At 22.8% G+C, this 19,855-nt stretch overlaps 5 protein-coding genes across 5 annotated transcripts; 3 read left to right on the top strand and 2 right to left on the bottom strand. All coding sequences in view use genetic code 6, as the record gives it.

Moving 5' to 3' along the window:
- Nucleotides 1-1,051: 1,051 nt before the first annotated feature.
- Nucleotides 1,052-4,198, top strand: TTHERM_000011759 (DNA replication licensing factor MCM4; the record flags this gene model as incomplete). The annotated part of the gene is made up of 8 exons (XM_012795670.1): nucleotides 1,052-1,192; nucleotides 1,324-1,515; nucleotides 1,866-2,396; nucleotides 2,456-2,726; nucleotides 2,821-3,299; nucleotides 3,431-3,851; nucleotides 3,914-4,014; nucleotides 4,076-4,198. The coding sequence occupies 8 exons, from the start codon at nucleotides 1,052-1,054 to the stop codon at nucleotides 4,196-4,198; spliced, it is 2,259 nt and encodes a 752-aa protein (XP_012651124.1).
- Nucleotides 4,199-5,509: 1,311 nt separating this feature from the next.
- TTHERM_00011760 (DNA-directed RNA polymerase I and III 14 kDa protein) lies at nucleotides 5,510-6,184 on the top strand (the record flags this gene model as incomplete). Its single annotated transcript, XM_001008255.3, has 3 exons — nucleotides 5,510-5,668; nucleotides 5,826-5,991; nucleotides 6,057-6,184. 3 exons carry the CDS (start codon nucleotides 5,510-5,512, stop codon nucleotides 6,182-6,184), a joined length of 453 nt encoding a protein of 150 aa, XP_001008255.1.
- A 790-nt stretch (nucleotides 6,185-6,974) lies between these two features.
- On the bottom strand, nucleotides 6,975-11,614 carry TTHERM_00011770 (hypothetical protein; the record flags this gene model as incomplete). The annotated part of the gene is made up of 9 exons (XM_001008256.3): nucleotides 6,975-7,349; nucleotides 7,411-8,262; nucleotides 8,328-8,380; nucleotides 8,681-9,103; nucleotides 9,161-9,354; nucleotides 9,413-9,793; nucleotides 9,857-9,960; nucleotides 10,294-11,003; nucleotides 11,158-11,614. 9 exons carry the CDS (start codon nucleotides 11,612-11,614, stop codon nucleotides 6,975-6,977), a joined length of 3,549 nt encoding a protein of 1,182 aa, XP_001008256.3.
- A 740-nt stretch (nucleotides 11,615-12,354) lies between these two features.
- TTHERM_00011780 (WD domain, G-beta repeat protein) lies at nucleotides 12,355-18,152 on the top strand (the record flags this gene model as incomplete). The annotated part of the gene is made up of 17 exons (XM_001008257.3): nucleotides 12,355-12,492; nucleotides 12,635-13,121; nucleotides 13,337-13,552; nucleotides 13,655-13,929; nucleotides 13,998-14,190; nucleotides 14,282-14,660; nucleotides 14,714-14,810; nucleotides 14,882-14,954; nucleotides 15,013-15,239; nucleotides 15,294-15,431; nucleotides 15,493-15,573; nucleotides 15,622-16,114; nucleotides 16,170-16,303; nucleotides 16,561-16,839; nucleotides 16,909-16,962; nucleotides 17,018-17,657; nucleotides 17,719-18,152. 17 exons carry the CDS (start codon nucleotides 12,355-12,357, stop codon nucleotides 18,150-18,152), a joined length of 4,338 nt encoding a protein of 1,445 aa, XP_001008257.2.
- Nucleotides 18,153-19,513: 1,361 nt separating this feature from the next.
- TTHERM_000011798 (hypothetical protein) lies at nucleotides 19,514-19,813 on the bottom strand (the record flags this gene model as incomplete). Its single annotated transcript, XM_012795671.1, has 1 exon — nucleotides 19,514-19,813. One exon carries the CDS (start codon nucleotides 19,811-19,813, stop codon nucleotides 19,514-19,516), a length of 300 nt encoding a protein of 99 aa, XP_012651125.1.
- Between the last annotated feature and the right edge of the window lie 42 nt (nucleotides 19,814-19,855).

Raw genomic sequence — 19,855 nt, forward strand, 5'->3', positions numbered from 1 at the left:
TAATAATTATTTTAAGTTAATTCAATTAATTAAACAAAATTGTTTCTTTCCATAAAACTCATTAAATTTTATTAGGTTTTTATTAAATTTTTGCATTTATTTAGTTAGCATTTTAATTTATTTTTAAAATATTAATTATTAAGTTTAAAATCTCATTTTTATTTTTTTTATTAATTAATTGTTTTAAGTTAATTCAATTGATTAAATAAAATAAATTATTTTTCACATAAAATTCATTAAATTGTATCAAAATATTTTAAATAATTTTATTAGATTTTTTCTATTCAATCATTATATTTAATTCTTTGTTTTATTTATTATTTTTATTTTTTAAGTTAAATTATTTAGTTTTAAAATTAAATTTTTTATTTAATAACAAATTTTTTTAAATTTATTTATTTATTTTAATTAATTATTTTATTTAGAAACAATTTTATATTATATTTTTTATTAATATTTTTTATTTGATTTTAATAATAAATAGTTTTTTAGTTAAATTTAATTAAAATTTAGATTGCAATAATAATAAATTAATTTTATTTTAATTTCTTAATAATAGGTCAACTTAGAGAGATTAAAAAATGCTTTTATCCTTTAGACTGTTTGAAAGACAATTTAATTAAAATCAAAAATATCTAAAATATCAAAGAATTTATTTAATAAAGCAAAAATATTAAATACAAAATTTTTAATTTTACAAAAAATTAGAGCAATTTAAAATAAAAGTTCATAATAGAATAACGACACAATGAAATTTGGTAAATGTGATAAATTTCAAATTTTTTAACTACAAGACACGGCGCTTGATTTTAAAAGCGGTAAATTAAAAAATAGGCGCCTAGAAAGTTGATTAGATATTATTTGTATCCAAATTGCAAATTTTAGTAATTAAAAAAATAAAAAAAAATAAATTTCTTTAACTAATAAGATATTATTGTTAATCTGGATTTTAGAAAAAAGCAGATTTAATATTAAATAAAACAATTAAACAAGCAAAGCTAGATTCAATCAATTTCAATAGCTAAGTATTTAATAGACAACGAATTATCAAATGTAAGGTGAATATAGATTCTATAATCCTAAATATCTTGAAAAGACAGCTTTACTAACTGAATTTATAACTTCTTTCAAGTAAATTTCTAAGGACAATTCTTAACAAACTCATGGAGATCTTAAATATATGAATTTACTCGTAATAAATCATCTAATTTATTAAATTTAAAAACAAATGCATATGCAAGCAAGCAAGCACTAATAATGAACTTAAAATATGCTTTAAACATATGATACAATGCAATTTACATTTTTTCATATAAATATTAGTAAAGAGTAGCTAACAATTAAGATAGTCGTGTAGATATTTTAATGGAAGATTTAGAAGAATACTTTAAATCTGAAAAGGATAGACCTTTAATTGATGCAATTTAAAGAAACACATCTCGTTTCGTTGATATCCTTTCTAAGGTTTGTGACACTGTTATGCCAGCTCGTAATGTTCCTATGACTTCTGATGAAGTAATTCATTAATTATAATTTTTTACTAAAAGATAATATACAAATTTAGCACATAAGCATAATTGACAATATAAAGTTGCTCCAAATTCTCAACACTATCAAAATTGTCAAGAAAATAGAAATAAATTTCAGTGAAAATTGAGCAGCTTCACTGAAGAAATAGTCTAAGAAATATTTTAAAAGCAAAAATTAATTTTTAGACATATTTTTTTGAGCCCTTTGAATTTTTTTGAAGGGAAATAAAAGATATTTGTTTGCTTTGTATGAAAAAAGTAAATTTCAACATAAATAAATAAATGAATATCATCTACTTACTTATTTGCTAATTATTTGTTAAATTATTTTAATAGGAAATGGAAAACATGCAACAAATTTTAAACGATTAAAGAATGAGTAATATGGAAGGTGATTAAAATAAGGATGATAATGTCAAAAATAGATTGAATCCTCTTTTAAACAGAAAGTTTTAATTATTTATAATAAGAGGCCCTGATAGCAAACAAAAGATCACTCCTATTAGAAACTTAAAGTCAGAGGATATTGGTGGATTGGTAACAATAAAAGCAATAGTTATTAGAACCAGTGACGTCAAGCCTATGATGCAAGTAGCATGTTATATTTGTGATACTTGTGGTTGTGAATTATATCAAACAGTCTCATCCAAGACCTTCACTCCTTTACAAGAATGTATTTCAAATACCTGTAAGACCAATCGTACAAAAGGCAAAGTAGTTATCAGTCCTTCTTCCAGTGTTTTCTAAGCTTATTAAGAAATCAGAGTTCAAGAAACTTCTGATCAAATTCCTTAAGGCAATATCCCTAGAAGATTTTTAATTCTTGCTAAAGGCGCAAATGTCAATTAATGTTCTCCTGGTGATTTAGTAATTAATTAATTATATATATCAAAGACTTTTAATTAAATTTATCTTTTTAAAATTAGGTCACTGTTTAGGGTGTTTTCCTCCCTTCTGAGCATGATGATTACCTTTCAAGAAGCAACTTGATCATGGAAACTTTTATTGAATCCTATAAAATTTAAAAAGAAAAGAAGAGCTATTCAGACATGCAAATTGAAGAAGATATTTAGATTAAGATTTAAGAAATGAGAGAAGAAATGACTGATGAGTAAATTTATGAACTACTTGCTAGATCTATCGCACCTGAAATCTATGGTCTTGAAGATGTCAAGAAAGCTCTCCTTTTACTCATGGGTAATTAATACATCAATAAATTATTAATTAATTAATTTGCTTGTTTGTTTATTTTGCTATTGAAAATTAAATATTTCTTTAAAAATAAATTAAGTTGGTGGTACCTCTTTGGAAACAAAGGACGGCATGAGAATCAGAGGTGACATTAACATGGCTATGATTGGTGATCCTGGTGTTGCTAAGAGTTAATTGTTAAAACACATTGCTAGAGTCTCTCCTAGAGGTATTTACACTACAGGTAAAGGTTCCAGTGGTGTCGGTCTAACTGCTTCTTTGATTAAAGATCCCATTACTCACGAAATGTCATTAGAAGCTGGTGCCCTCGTCCTTGCTGATATGGGTGTCTGTTGTATTGATGAATTCGATAAGATGAATGAAAATGATAGAACTTCCATCCATGAAGTTATGGAATAACAAACCGTCTCTATTGCTAAGGCAGGTATGGCTACTTCTCTCAACGCCAGAACTTCCATCCTTGCTGCTGCCAATCCTTTATATGGAAGATATAACAAAAAGGTTTCTCCCCATAAAAACATCAACCTACCTTATGCTCTTCTTTCAAGATTTGATTTGGTAATTTTTTCATATAATAAACTGTTTTTCAAAATTAAATTAAAGGAATTGCGTTTGTTTTAAGATAATTAATTTAATTTATTGAATGAAAAAATTTAAATTTAATAAAATTTTTCGATTAAACTAAATAGGTTTTCATCTTACTTGATACTGCTTCTGAAGAAAACGATAGCAGATTAGCTAAGCACATTCTATAAGTACATAAAACATTATAACCTCCTAAATCAACTGAAGAAACAGTTGACGCAGCTGTGATTAAAGCTTACATCAGCTAAGCTAAGTAGTTTTAACCTACTATCAATAAAGAACTCCATGATTTCTTAACTTCAAGATATTTAGAAAAAAGAAAAGCACAAAATGATAAAAGCAAAGATGGTTACAATTATACTACTCCAAGAACTTTACTTGGTATATTGCGTCTTGCTTAAAGTTTGGCTAAATTGAGATTCTCAGAAACTGTCTCATAAAAAGATGTAGATGAAGCCTTGAGATTAATAGAAGAATCTCAAAAATCTGTATAAGAAGGCTAAGATGATGGCAGTACTTAACAAAGTAATATCATTTATTTATTTGATGATTAACTAAAATTAATTAAATTATTCTTATAAAAATAGAAATTTAAAAAGACTTCAAATCTGAAATCTATTAAATTATCTCTAAACTGTGTCTTAAATAAAAAGATTTTATTATTTCAGAATCTGAAGCTCTTAAATAAGTAAGATTTCTTTATCATCCTTATCTTAAAAAATAAAATTTTTATTTATTAATTTAAAAAGGTTTTAGCTAAAGGTTATACAAACACCTAATTTGAAAAAACTTTAGATTACTACAATTAAATTGATCTTTTAATGGTTAACCAAGAAACTAAAAAAATTACCTACATAGTTACCAAGGAATGAAAGACAGACAAAAACATAGAATAAATAAAGTATTAAAAGTAACTAGAAAATTACCATTAATAAATAAATAAATAAAACTTAACTAATAAATAAATAAATAAATCAATCAATACAATAAAATTTAAATAATATAAAAAATTAAAATTATTCTTAATCTTCTTTTCTAAATTAATATTGCCTAATTAAAGAATGTATCTATTTATATATTCAATAATCACTATATACATACATCCTATAGTATCTCAATTTATTTCTATTCTCTATATCACTTTAAGATTTTGAAAATTTTAATTAGATAGATAGATCTTGTTATTATTTTTATTTATTCATCAATTTTTTTTTGACAAACGGACAAAGTTTGTTTAGTCTACATACCATCTAAAAAAATATGAAAAATTTAATTATAATCTAAACTTATCAATTTAATTATTTCTTCTTCATTGAAATATAAATTTTTATTAAAATAATCTAAAAATTATAATTAAAATTTAAATTATTTCATCTTAATCTTAAGTTTAAATATATAATTTTCTTTAATTTTAAATATCAAAAAGTTTAAATTAATTATTTATTTATTAAACAACTCATTAGATACATTTTAATATAATAAAATTCATTTTAAATTTTAAATTAATTCCTTCTTTTCAAACTAAATTGCAATGAAATGAACAATTTAAAAAATTTTTTAATTTTATTTTATTAGCAATTTGATTTAAAAAAATTTTTTAATTTTTATTTAAGAAATAATAAAAACAAATATTTTTTTTAATTTATGATTTTTAAAAATAAATTAATTTAGTTGAATGTTACTTTTTAATTTATTTTATTCATTTTATATAAGTTGAGTTATGTAGGATTTGTTTTTAATGTTTATTGTTTAAAATATAAATTTATATTTTAGATATAATTAAAAATTAGATTTAAATTAGAAAATTAAAAGAAAGAAAGACTGAGTTATGTTTTTTATTGTTTCTACTTGAAGCAAGTAGACCCTTGGAAAGTCTTGATATGAAGTATCTCATTTTAATTTATAATACAGATAAAATTATCTAAATCAGATTAAAAATAATAGTAATAAATAAAAATTTTTTATTTCATTGAGAATTGAATGAAGCTGCAGCTAGAAATTACTGCTATCAAGCACATATATCAATATACATACTTATTTATATTAAGATAGGTTGATCAATAGATAAATAAATTAATAGATAGATAGATGATATCACATATTCACTAATATATAATTAATTTAATTAATTTATTAAAGGAGAACAAAAATATAACAAATATAAAAAACAAGATATTCTAAAAATGTCAGATAGCGAAGAAAATTCATTCCAAGAAATTGAATAGGAAGATGACGAAGCTGTCAACAATCCTGATATTGAAGAGGAAGAAGAAGATGAAGATTATATGATGGAAGATAAGCCTAAAAAGCAATCTGCAGAAGAAAAGCTTGTTATTGACTAAGTAATAAATTATCAAAGATTAATTGATTGATTAAATTAGGAATAGAAATGAAAACATAAAAAATTGAGTTAGTTTTTAAGACTAAAGCATAGAATTTACGATAATTACAAAATAAATGTTTTTAATAAGCAAGCTGAACATTTTTTTATAAAATTAGAATGAAAAAGATAGAACTTGCGCTACTTATACTTTCTATGATGAAGACCACACCCTTGGAAATACAGTTAGATATATGCTTGTAAAGAGAAAAGATGTAGAATTCTGTGGTTATACAATTCCTCACCCTTCTGAAAATAAAATGAATTTACGTTTATAAACAATAAGTAATTTGGTTTATTAGTTTGTGCTTAGTTTTATAAAATAATACATTTTTTTCATAAAATAATAGAAAAAAATTCAAATGAAGTATTAAAAGAAGGATTAGATAGTTTGGCTGGACTTTGTGATGTACTTAATGACAAATTTGATGCTGCTATGAAAAAATTTGAAAAACAATAAAAAAAGAAATCAAAATGATTAATTAATATCTAGTTAAATACTATATTTTATGTGTATAATATTATAATTTACCATTTAAATACTTCCTAAAAGTAGATAAAATTAAAAAAGTATCTCAAAAAAACAAATAAATAAACATACAAACAAACAAAAAAACTTTACTTAGTTTTTAGTTAAATTAAAAATTTTTAATTTCGCAGGAAAAAATTATTTTAAATTTGAAGTTAAAAATAATTATTTAAAATATTTTTTTTTTTGATTCAATTAAAATTAAATATCAGTAAATAAATTAATATCTATCTATCTATCAAATCAGATTCATCTTATTGCTAAATTTTTAATTAAATTAGTTATTAGCATCTATACTCATATTATATTTAATTCATATAAATTTGTATAAATTTATCAATGAATGAATGATAATAGATTTTTGACTAACTTTATAAAATAAATAAATAATAGATTTCAATCAACACAGTAATAAAATACCAATAAATCTCATAAATAAATTAGCAAATGCCCCAATTTTTATTTTTTTTAAAAATACCATAAAAGTTTTTTTATTTTTTTCACTTGTTTTATATAATTAATTATTATGGAAGACTTATAGTATTTTATAATAAATTAAATTTTAAAAAGCTTATTAAATTGCCAAATCAACACATAATGAATGATCATAAGATAATACATATAATTAAAACATAGACACATTACATTTAATAAATGTAATTTAAAAAATAATAAATAAATAAATAATTAGTTAAATAATTAATTAATTGTTCTCAAAATCATTATTTATTTTTTGAAATCAAATTTCTTCATCAATTATTTTATCATTTAAATTAGATTTATTTTATTGAATAATTTAAGAGCTATTGCTATTTTAATGAATATCTTCTTAAGCCATTTCTACTACATGGTTTATTTATTCATAAAATTAATTTTTTTTCTTAATTTTCTTTATTTAGCGTACTGAATACTAATTATTAGATGTTTAAACAATTTAAGCCTTGACTATTGAATTGTATAGTTTGCTTTCCTCTTCATTAAGAGATGAAATAATAAAATTAAATAACTCAACTTAACTTTTTTTTAGAGTTTTAAGCATTTAACGATACATACTATACTCGTCACATTTGTAAGCTGGGGGATTACATTTTTCTATTTTAGGGTAAAAGTCTCTCTTTAAATTAAAAATTTTAAAAAATTTTAATTTATTATAAAAAAAATAAATATCAATTTACTTCTGGTTTGTAGTAGAAATTGTTCAATCTTTCATATTCAATATCAGAAACATTAATATCATACAAATCTAGTGGTTCTTCATTCGACTAAAGCCAAGTGTCATCATCATTGAATTAAGGTCTGCTTACTTTAGCACTTTTCTCAATTGACCCTTTATGTTTATATTCATTTATAACTTTAAACTAGTCAGATTTAACAGGTGAACTTGTTGAAGTATAGTTCAGAGTATAAAGAGCTAATTTGAATAGTTTTGACACATCATTATGATTTAGTGAGCATTATTGCCAATTATTAATCAAGCCAATCAATCCATAGGAAAGGACTTTTCTATCATAAGGTTGTTCAAGATGATCGACTATATACTTTTACTCTAATTACTAAAGCAAGTGGATTAAAATATTTGAATTCTTTATAGCATTTAATGTTTGAACAGGCTAATAATAGAAGAAAAAGAGGAATATTTGAATATATTTTAAAGGATAGAACTACTAACTTGTTAGACTTGGGTAGAGTTGAATTAAATAAATCATAATATCCTCATAAAGCTTTTATTTGCTATTGAAAATATCATGATTATGTTAAATACCCAATTAAATTAAAAAACAAGCCTAGATGAATTCAGGATATTGATAAGTTAGCTGGTTAATGTTAAGTTGTTTAATAGAATCAATAGCTATTCTAAAAACACTACACAAAATATATTGCTTATCATAGAGTAAATACTCGCTTCTAAAAACCTCGATAAGTAATTCATAGAAAGACTCGCATCTTATACTGCAGCAATTTTTTTAGTACAACTTTTCTAAATTCCTACCAATAACTTCATTCAATTCTTCGAATTCTCTTAATTACTTTAGGATTAATAAATTAAAATATATTTATCAAAAAATAAACAAATAAATAAATAAATAATTACCTGTAAAATGCAAACACAAAGTTCACATAGTTTATCTTCAAACTAAATTTCCTCTTTATTTTAAAAATATTTGTTTTAATAAAAAGCATCTTTAATATATAATCTAGTTAATTTATTAATAATGATAGATCTTTATAATCAGCAATGATTTAAATAAAAATAAAATTATTTAAAAAAGAGTGCTTTGATTTATTTATATTTTAATTAAAATTTATCAATTTTTATTTTAACTTAATGATTTTTATAAAAAAATGGGGGATTCATTTGTTAGAGTATAAAGTTAGAATAAAGAAGTGGTTGATTGATAATTGATCCTGATTAATTAATTAATGAATTAATGAATTAATGAATACCTACTACATCAAGGTACTTGATTAATTCTAAGATATTTTCTTCAAAATAAATATAAAAGTCATTGAATATCTTTTCATCTTTTACGAATTAGATAATGCAGCTGATGCACTACATGATGAGCATGCTAGATTCATATTTTTTTCCTTTTATTTAGTTTTGAATTCTATTGATCCTATTGCAGAGATTTTTAATAATCTCTGTAGCATAATTTTTAATAATAAATGTGTAATTGTCAATAACTTTTTCTAGAAACTCAAAAAAGATTCCATTTTAACTATCTTTTATTAGCTCTACTAATGTTTCTATTATATCTGTAATGATACTTTCAATGCATCCTTTTAGTTCCCAAGTATTAATCAATCTAAAGAGTGTATCAATAGCTACACTTACTCCTTTTTCTTCTTGTTTGTTTTTTAAATATTCTAATTTGAAATAATTAATTTATTTTTAAATATTTATCTGAAATGGAATTTATTTACTTATGAGGAACACCATCATATCTGATAATAATTTTGTGTTAATAGCAACATATAGGTTAGAATGTCTGTCAAAATCTGTAAACAAATAAATACTATAATAGCTTATCAAAGCAGAGCACCTTAGTCTGCTGATTCCAGACACTTTTATTAAATCAGAAGTGAAATAATTATTCAGCATTATCTCTATTTATTTGCTTTATCAAAAATATTTATTCAAATATTTATTTTAAATATGTCAAATTATTATTTTACGTTAAATCTCTTCTTTGCCCTGCTTGACGTGACAATAAGATTAATATCAAAAGTATGGTTTCTATTTAATTTGCTTTATCTAAAGTTAAAAATAGAGAAGATTTGTACTTAATCAAAGATTCTTTAAATTAATTATCTGAATGTTCCTTAAAAATTAGTTCTATTGTTTTGCAGCAGTAGGAAATAGCATAGGCTAGAAAGCCATCAATTTATTCTGCCAGTCTAAATATTAACTCGCAGCCATTACTCTTTAAAATATCCGATTCTCTATTATTGTATAAATCTTATTCTAATTTTGTAAATTCATCACTCTCCTCAGAATAACTTTCATAATCCTTAACGTTGTTGCAAACTAGGCTCAAAAGTATTTCATTAAAAATGCTTTTTTTTTTGTTAAATGAAAAATTACAATAAAATTAATATTTTGTTTTATTAATCAATTACTCTTAGTAGTTCTAAGCAAAGAATTTATATAGTTTTGAATCGTTGACACTATTAATTATAAAAACTACAGCAAAATCTATGTTTTTCATGCATGATTTTTAGCACTATTTAGATTAAAATTAAATTAATTATTTATTATTAAGGAATTTCATTTTTTTATATTTTAATAATTTCCAAAATAATTTATCAATAAATCATCAGGTTTTGTTTAAAGAGAGTTAGTTAGTTTTAATATAATCACATTTAGCACTTTTTTATTTGATAAAGTAATCAGTAATATTTATTAAAAAACATATTGAAAGAAAATGAATGAATTATTTATATATTGAATCAATGATAGTATTAATTTATCAAATAAAATTTTATCTTAAAATAGTATGGATGGATAAAAAGTAAGATAATATTTTTGAATTAAATAAATAAATAGATTCACTTACATATATGTGGCTTAAGTATTGGGGAGATTGGTTGTTCACACAGAGATGTAGTTACTTGCAAATGTGTAATAGGATAGATTCGAATTTTTGAAGAAAGTATGAGTAATTTTATTGAACCTGAACAGTATCAAACATTTACTACTTTGTTTATTGCTCTTTTTAGAGATAGTATTAATTCATTACTACTAAGCTTTTAAGAGAATTAAATTTGATTCCATCTATTAACTCAAAAAGAGATATCAAGTTGTTTGCAGTTTGGGATTGATCGAATGTGATTAAACTAATATTTGGATCACAATTTTAAAGCTTTAATGCTTAGTTGAAATTAAATTATATAACCATTTCGAAGAAGTTCATGAGATGAAGATTGCTTAGAAATATTTGCATGAGTTCACTTTTTGCATTTTAAACCCTTTAAATTGATATTGTTAGTATTTGGCATGTCATTTTTAAAATCTGTAAATTTCCTTCTAAATTTTATAAATCTCTTTAAGCAGAAATGATTTCTTAGAAAACTAAATTAGCCATTGTTTCTAATATCATAAACATCTTTTGCAAAATACAAACTAAGACATTTCTTACTTTTTCATTAGTAAATACATCCATTATTAGTTCATAAATTAAACTAAGTCCTATGTAAATATCTCTTTTATCTCCACTTTATTCAAATAGCTTTTCACATTCTTTTAATATTGTAAGTAAGAACCAATCTATTTTTAATTTTAAAATGTTAAATTTGACATTTATTTGCTATAAACCTTAAAAAATATTCTTCCTAATTCCAATTAATAAAATCATTCAATCAATCATTTTTAACTTCTAATTGAAAATAAAATAATAAATTTATTTTAATGAAATTAATACCTGGCTCTTAGGCGCTGCAAGATAAGTCTAATAGATAAGGCAAGCAGGAAACAAGTATCTTTGTTTAATTTTAATTTAAGTTTCTATTTTATAGAGCTACAAAAACATAAGATAATATTTTGAGTAGAACTTGATCCTCTTAAAAAACTTTTAGCTACTTCAGGCTTTTGATAAGAGACAAAGTATATGGTATGATGTATTTTAATGTTTCTTGATTCAAACTAATTGCAATAGCTTTCAATACATCTTCAGTATGAAGCACAACATCTGTTTATCTAATTAGCATCAAACTTGTTTCTGCATTTTGGCGAACTTAGCTATCATTATTAGACAGTGCAGCAATAATCAAATTTACAACTCCTTCATTCGCTATCTATACATCTTATAATTCATTTTAGATAATTATTTTTTACTGCTCTACAAAGCTGAAATAATCTTCTATGTTGCTTGAATTCATATACCAAATTTTCCTTCAAAAATAAAATACTTTCTCTTAATTTCCTGCTAGTTATTTTGACACTGCTAATTTATATAAATTTATTTCCTAAAATATTAATTTTTGATTTATTTATTTATTTTTTTTTTTTGCGGATAAAGAATTATATCTTCAGAAATTTTAAGGACTATCTGTCTGTCTGTCTATCTATCTATTTGTCTGATTAATTGAAAAATAATTACTTTATTAATGATCGATGTTTAGCTGATTTTTTGTTTAAATATTGATTTTATTTTAGTAAAATAATAATTTTTAAATTCACAAGAAGCATTCTTATCGAATATATTTAATACATAAAAAATATGTCTACTGCAAAATTTACATTGAATTTTTTAATTTTCTTTCAAAATTTACACCAAAAATAAATTTAATTGATTTAAAGAAAATAAAATAAAGTAGATTTTATTATTAAAATTATAATTTTTAAATAATTTATTGATTTAAAGTAGGATGCTTTGTTTGTTTGATTTTGATTATGGAGTTGTTAAATCAATTAATTATTAAAACGAAACTACATTATTATTAATTTTTTTAATAATTAATTAAAAGAAGATTCATTTGCATTTATTTATACATAACATATATATATATATATTTAAAGTTATTGTAAATAGCCAAATTTTAAATACGGATAAATCTCTACAAATAGCCATCTATCTATCTTTTTATAGGCAACGATAAAACACTTTAACAAAATAAATATGAGTAAAAATAAATTTGAAGAACCAAAGAATACAGCAAGAAAGGAAACAAAGAAAAGCATTGAAGATTAGCGTTTAAAGCTTGATTTGATTCATTGCTTCGGATCATTATGTTCAAATGGATATCGCAATTCAGTTGTAAAAAAAAAATAAATTTAATTAAATTAAACAAAATTAAAACATTTCAGTTCAGAAAATAAGTTTTATAAGATATGATTTTATTATTGGCAATATAATTGACTTAGATAATTAATAGAATTGTTCAAATTGTTAAAATTAGGGTATAATGGAAGAAGATGGATACAGCTTAATTTATCCAGTAGGAAAGTATATAGCTATCAAGCAGCATGATAAAAATGAAATGGCATTTATAAAATTAAGTGAGAATATAGATAAAATTGTTAGTTTAGCGATCTCTCCGAATAAAAAGTTTATAGCTGTTTGTGAGAAGTTAAAATCAGAAGATGATGGAAATAAAAAGTGTCCTTAAGTAGCAATTTATAATATTAAGTCAAGCAGTGTAGGAGCGAATTTGGCTAATGAAAAAAAATAATTCAATTATGCTGATACCACAGTTGAAAACTTCCAAGCTATGGCTTTTTCGTATGACTCTCGTTTTATCGCTTGTCTAACAGAAGCACCAGAATATCGTCTAGTTTTTATTGATATATTAGCTAATAAAAAAGATGTTGCGGGAGTTACACTAAGAATACCTATTACAAAAGTATCAATATCTCCTAAGGATAATCACATGGTAGCTATTTCTGGTAAAAATTATTTTTATAAAATATAGAAAAAGAAACTGCATTTGTTTGTATTACAAAAACTTATAATAATTATAATTAAAAACAAACATTCTATACTAAAGCAAGGCATATATTATTTATATTTAATCTAGTTTAAATTCTATTTTGAAATTATTTCATAAATTAAGAAAATAAATAAATAAATAAAATATTTTATATTTTATTTATTTTAATAGGTCTCAATTGCTTCAAAATTCTTAGAGTTCAAAAGAGTGCATTTGTATACATTGGAGACAATATTAAAAGATTGCCTTAAACTTAAAACTTTACTGATCACATTTGGTTTGAAGAGAATAAAATAGCCTTGTGTAATGATTAAGGATAAGTTTATATTATTCAAGATAATGAGGTTAAGTAATACATTGTTAACGGTTTTGAAAAAGAAGGTGTAGGTAAGTTTATTTTATCAATTTTAAATAAAATTAATAAAGAAATATATTTATTTTAACAAATTTATTTTTCATTATTATAATTAATTTTTAAATATCTTTAAGGTATTTCTTGTATGGCATCATTTACGAAGGGATTAATATTAGCTAATGAAACTGGTTTATTCTCTGTTTGGATGAAAGATGAAGATTCCGATAATGTAGGAACTTCTGAAGAAGATTACCAAATTGCATATGTTAGGTCATGGACAAGTGATAGAGGCAGTGGTGCAGTTACAATAGAAATAAGCAAAAATGACGATTTATTAGTCGTTGGATTCAAAAATAATGATATAGCTACATTTGATCTATAATAAATTATACCGCAAGTCCCAGAAACAGTAAATTTAATTTATTTATTTTTATTTTTTATTACTAAAAATGGAATTAATAAATTAAAATATTAAAGATAGAGAGTTTAAGAAATAATACACTTTACATGGATAAAAAGCTGAAATTTGATTATATTTATAATGGTTTTCATTTTGGGCCAATTACAATGATGGACATATGCTTATAAAGACCCTTGATAGCAACCTGCTGCTAAAGAGATTCAACCATTCGTATTTGGAATTACATGAACTATAGATGTGAACTGGCTCGTAATTAACTAATTATTCATTCATTCATTCATAATTTTTCTTAGAAGTAGGTTTTTTTTAATTTATTTCTTTCAAATAATTATTAATTTAGGTAAATTCGTTACTGATACTAATGATAAATCACCACTTCTTAGTATGTCTTTTCATCCAACTGGCTATTATTTGGCTGCTGGTTTTATAGATAAACTGAGAATATATCACGTCCTTTAAGATGAATTAAGAACATATAAAGAGTTAGGAGTAAAAAACTGCACTGTCATGAAATTCTCAACTGGAGGTTAGTTTTTGGCTATTGCATATCCTAAAACTAAAAATTAATCAAATTAATACTCAATTTCCATTTATAATTCTTACACCCTTTAACCATTAATTACACTGAATGGTCCTCCAAGTTAGGTTACAGAAATAGTTTGGGGTCCTTTTGATGAATTTTTATTAAGTTGTTCTTTAGATGGGACAGTGTATAGATGGTAAAAGTTTAACTTAACTTAGAATAGAAGTTAATTTCTTTTTTTAATAAAAGGGTACCATTGTTTTAGAGCTTTCATTAAAATAATACTGCAAGTCCAAATCTAAATAGATCAGAAAAAAAATTAGAAAAAGCTCCTTCATCTGTAAAAGTAAAATCATAAAATTAATAATTTTTTTGATGTAATTTTTAATAATATTTTATTTATATTATTGATAAAAGGAGAAGTATAAATATACAGGGTTAATTTACAATAGCCAAACAAATTTAATTTGGGCAACAGGAGGAGATGAAAGTAGATAGATTTATTTATTTATTTTCTTAATATAATAAAAAATTAATTTCAATAAAAGACAAGGGTATTGTTTATGGTTATATGGATTAACATGAATAAGAAATGAGAATTCAACAGCAGCAACAATTTGGAAATTAGGGATTAAATCCACAGAGCCACTTCACTCACTAAGTTTAAGATATGGATTTCGAACTAAAAAATTACAGAATTACTCATTTTTGCTTTATTTAAAGTTTCTACAATTATTATGGTATAGTCGCTGGTACTAACACTGGTGCAATTAAGGTAAATATTTTTAAAAAATGATATATATTAATTCGTAATTTCTATTTAAATTAGGTTTTCAGCCATCATTTTAGCACTATTCCTTACGAAACAATATAAACTCATAATGGATAAGTCACTTAAGTTAGATCAAGTCCAGATGGTAGGTATGTTTTCTCTTCTGGAGAGGATGGGTCTATATTCATTTTTTAAGTAGAATTAATGCTTTCAAACATAAAATATTATATTAAATAATATTTATTTATTTTTTTAGGTTTCTGAAATTTCAAAGGATTTGTAAGTACTGTCTTTGAAAATGGGAGAAGTGAAGATGGACGAAGAAGCTGTCAGCAAAGTAAATAAAATTAAATAAATATTCTGAAACTAAAATATTTTAATTAAGATGAATCCAAGAGCGATGGTAGTTGACGAACACTTATCTGATGTTGTCATGGTTTACCGAAGTGATGTGGAGTCTTATATTTAAGAATAAGAAAAAATAACAAATGAATACAAAGAGTTTAAGGGTAGAATGAATGATACAATTGAGTAAGAAAAAAGAATTTTGGAATTTAAGATGAACAAAATGAAGGAAAACTTTGAAAGTGACATGACTCGTTTTAAGCGTTAATACGAGGATTTGTAAAGTGCTAAGAGCTAGATGGAGTCAGATTACAAACAGACTATAATAAATTTAGAAGAAAAGCATCTTAAGGGTGTCGAAGAACTTGAAAGTCTCTATGAAAGAAAATTAGCTTTTGAAAACGAAAAATATTTTCAACAAGAATAGGAATTAAAGGAAGAAAGACTTAAATTTGAGAAAAAGATAAAAGAGCTTTCAAGAAAACAAGACACCAATATTGACATTCTAAAAAAAGAGTTCAATCTCAATTTCGGTAAATACAAGTTAAATTGTAAATAAAAAAATCAATGTATTTTTCTTATTTTCAGGAAAGGCCTAAAAAGTTTATGAAAGCACTAAAATGACAGCAGAAGAGCTAAAAAAAGTCTATGAAGAGAGACTCTCTCAACAAGAAGAAGAGCATGAATCAGAAATTAGAAATATGGTTGAGAAAAACGAAAAAGTAAGCAAATTTTCTTTCAAATTCTACAAAAATATTAATTTAATTTTAATAAAAAACAAACCTCAAATTAAATAATGCTATTTAAATTGATGAAAAAATATTTATTATTCAAAATCAAATAAAAAAAATTTACAAATTATTAAATTTTTAATGATAATTAAATATAAATTGACACATTTTATCAAGCTAAAGTTTACATTTAAAGATAAAATATATTTTTAAGAAATTTAAATATTAAACTTTTTTTATTTAAATAGGAATTGGAAAGATGGAAACAGAAAGTTTAAGATTTAAAGCATAAGAAAAATAAACTCAAGAATGATCTTTAATAATCTGAAAATGATTAGAAGGAAATAAAGAAGAAAGAAGAAGAAAAAGATTTAATGCTTTAAGAATGCAGGTAAAAGCTTAAAGAAGCTCAAGGATAAATTGAAATTCATAAAGCTGAATACAGATCTCTTGAAGAGATACTTAAAAAGAAAGAGAAGAAGATGCAGGATTATAAATATAAAATAAGTGATCTTTAAAAATCAAAGGTAATTTATTAATTATTTAAAATAAACAATTCCATATTAATCAATTTGTTATACTTTTAATTTAAATAGCATGTTTTAAGTTTTAGAACCACAGAAATGAGAAAAAGCTTAGAGCCTAAAGAAGTAAAAAATACTTTGAAAATTTTATATTTTATATTTACATAATTTATTCATAAAGGCATAAATAGAGAAATTAAAAGAAGAATTGTTTAGATTAGAAGGAGAGTTCGAAGGTATGCTGCAATAAGCTTAAAAAACAAACGAAGAAATGAAAAAAATGTAAAATCATATTGAAAATTTGAAAAGAAACTTAAAAGCTCAATAAGAGGCTACTAGAATAAAGGATAGCTTGAATAATAAGATGATCATGGATATATATAATTGTGTTAATAACAAAGACATGAAAGAATGGGCTAGTGAAATGCAAAAACTCAACCAAATTTATGTGAAAGGCTAAGAAATCAAGTAATCATCAAGTGATGACAAAGGTCTTGAAGAAATGCAACGCTAAATATAACACTTAGAAAAATCAATTTATTAGCTAAATAAATCATCTGAAAAAGTTATTATCCGTAGAGATAAAGAGATTTATAAGAAAACTAAAGAAAATGCTGAATTAATTCATGAAATAAACGAAATGAGAAAAACAAATAAACTTTATGTCTCAGAAATTACTAACTTGAGAACATAATTAGACAACAATAAAAAAGAGAATAATAATGTCCGTAATGAGTTAAATAGAATTAAGGTTGCTCTTACTAAAAAATAAAAAGAGCTTTAGTAATTCGAAGATACAGCTTAAGACAGAAGTCCATTAAGTAACTTTAAAATTATTTTTAAAAAGTATTTTTAACTAAAAATATAATTCATTTTAAATAGATCCATTTGACTCTTTGAATTTGGAAACCAATAAATCAAGTCTTCAAACTAATCATCAGCACTCATAATCCCTTCCTAAACTAAAACCTATTTCTTCTCTACCCAGCATAATCCAAAATCAAAGAGGAAAAATAATCAAAGGCTTAAACTTTGACTCTAAAACTTTAGCCACTTTTGACAAAGCTAAAATGATGGATCTTTTAGCAGAGATGGAGCTTTCAACACAAAAACTAGTTTAGCAAGAAATATAAATAAAAACATTAAGAGGTAATATTAAAAAACATATAGAAACTTGCAGCATGAACGACCCTAATTTAAAAGAAGCTGTAAAGGAAAGTCATATAAATTTGGATCTTCTTACATCCTCAAATATGCATTAACATATATAATACGACTCATAGCCTGAGGATAATGTTAATGAAGATGAATCATGATATTTCTAAAAAATATAAATAAAAGATAAGATTATTTAGTAACAAAAAGAAAAAGTTTATACAAATATAATTAAATAAATAAATAAAAAATTAAATAATAAATAAGCAAAAACTGTGTTAAGAATTCATTAATTAAATAAATAAATAAAAATGGAAATAATTTTAATTTAATTAAAAATACTACTATCCATATTTGTTTTAAATGTATAATTAGCATATATTATAAAAAATGTGTTAATTGACATATTTAATTTAAGAATATATTAATTAATTTATCAATAAGTTGATTTTCTATTTCATTCAAAAGGTACCTAATTGGATGTGTTTTAATTATATAAATTTAATCATTTTATATTTATTATTTTTGAATACTTATTTTTTCTCAAAAATAATATTTTATATTAGATTTCTATTAACAATTCATCAATTATTAATTTACATTTAATAATTTAAATTAGCATAGTCATTATTTATTAATTGATTGCATGTAATTAAAATTTTATTTCAATAAGTAAAATTTATTTGGAAAAGACATTAAATTAATAAATGGAAAATATTTCAGTAAGTCTAACAAAAGATAAAATAATAATATAAAATAAAGTTATTAAATTTATCTTTACTTTTAAAATAATCAATAAAATATTTACTTTTTAATCAAATTATTGTGTTTCTTTGTGGTGATATGCTAGCTAATTCTTCTTAACTCAAATATTTTTTTTACTCATAATAGTTAATTTTAAATATATAAATTCAAAATAAACAAAAAAGAAACTTTAATAACCTCTTTATTATTTTTATTCTTTTATTGCATAGATGATTAATACAAAGAACATGTAAATACATTTTTTCCTAATTGTTGTACTACTTTACAATGTAAAATAAATGGTAGTGAGGCATCCTTATATTATAAGATGAATAAATATGAATATTAGAGTTAATCTATTATATATTTATACTAAAGATAAAAAAACTATTTTTTTATCAAAAGTAAATCAGATAATAACTATCAGTATTATATTAATCGATTTTACTTACATAAATTAAAAATAAACTAATAAAGTTGTATTACTTTAGAATGTATCAGAAATTTTGTATGAAAATTCAATTTTTTTTCTATTAAAAAGTTAAAAGCTAGAAATATTTTCACTGATTCATAATATAATTTTATTATTTGACTGAAATAAAATTTTATTTAAAACAGTACAACATAATATAAAAAATATAAATGACTAATTTAATTTTGAAATAAATGTTTATAAAATGTATTTTAACTAATTAACTCAAAAATTTTTATAAAAGCATATTTAAAGCTGTATTGTATAATCTTTGATATTCATTCGAAATCAATTAATATAATAATGTCATAAATAATCCTCTATTACTTCCTCAATATATTCCTTGTTATTTAAATCATTGAGAATATTTACACCCATTTTTGCAAATTGCTCTCCAGCTCTACACAGTTCTGCATGAAAACCTTTGGCATTACCATGGTAAAGCTTACAAATACCAACTCCTGCATGGTATACTCCATGAACAGCTGCTCTAGTAACACTTTTAGATTTATATCCTCCTTTCCAATAACGACTATCTAATGTATCACTTATTCCTCTCATTTATTTATTATTTGATACACCTTCCTCTAACATTTCTTTTCCCATTTTTAAATCTCTTATTATTTATTTATGTTTGTTTGTTGTTCA

This window comes from Tetrahymena thermophila (genome assembly GCF_000189635.1).
Source record: "Tetrahymena thermophila SB210 genomic scaffold scf_8254803, whole genome shotgun sequence".
NCBI classification, from domain to species: Eukaryota; Ciliophora; class Oligohymenophorea; order Hymenostomatida; family Tetrahymenidae; genus Tetrahymena; species Tetrahymena thermophila.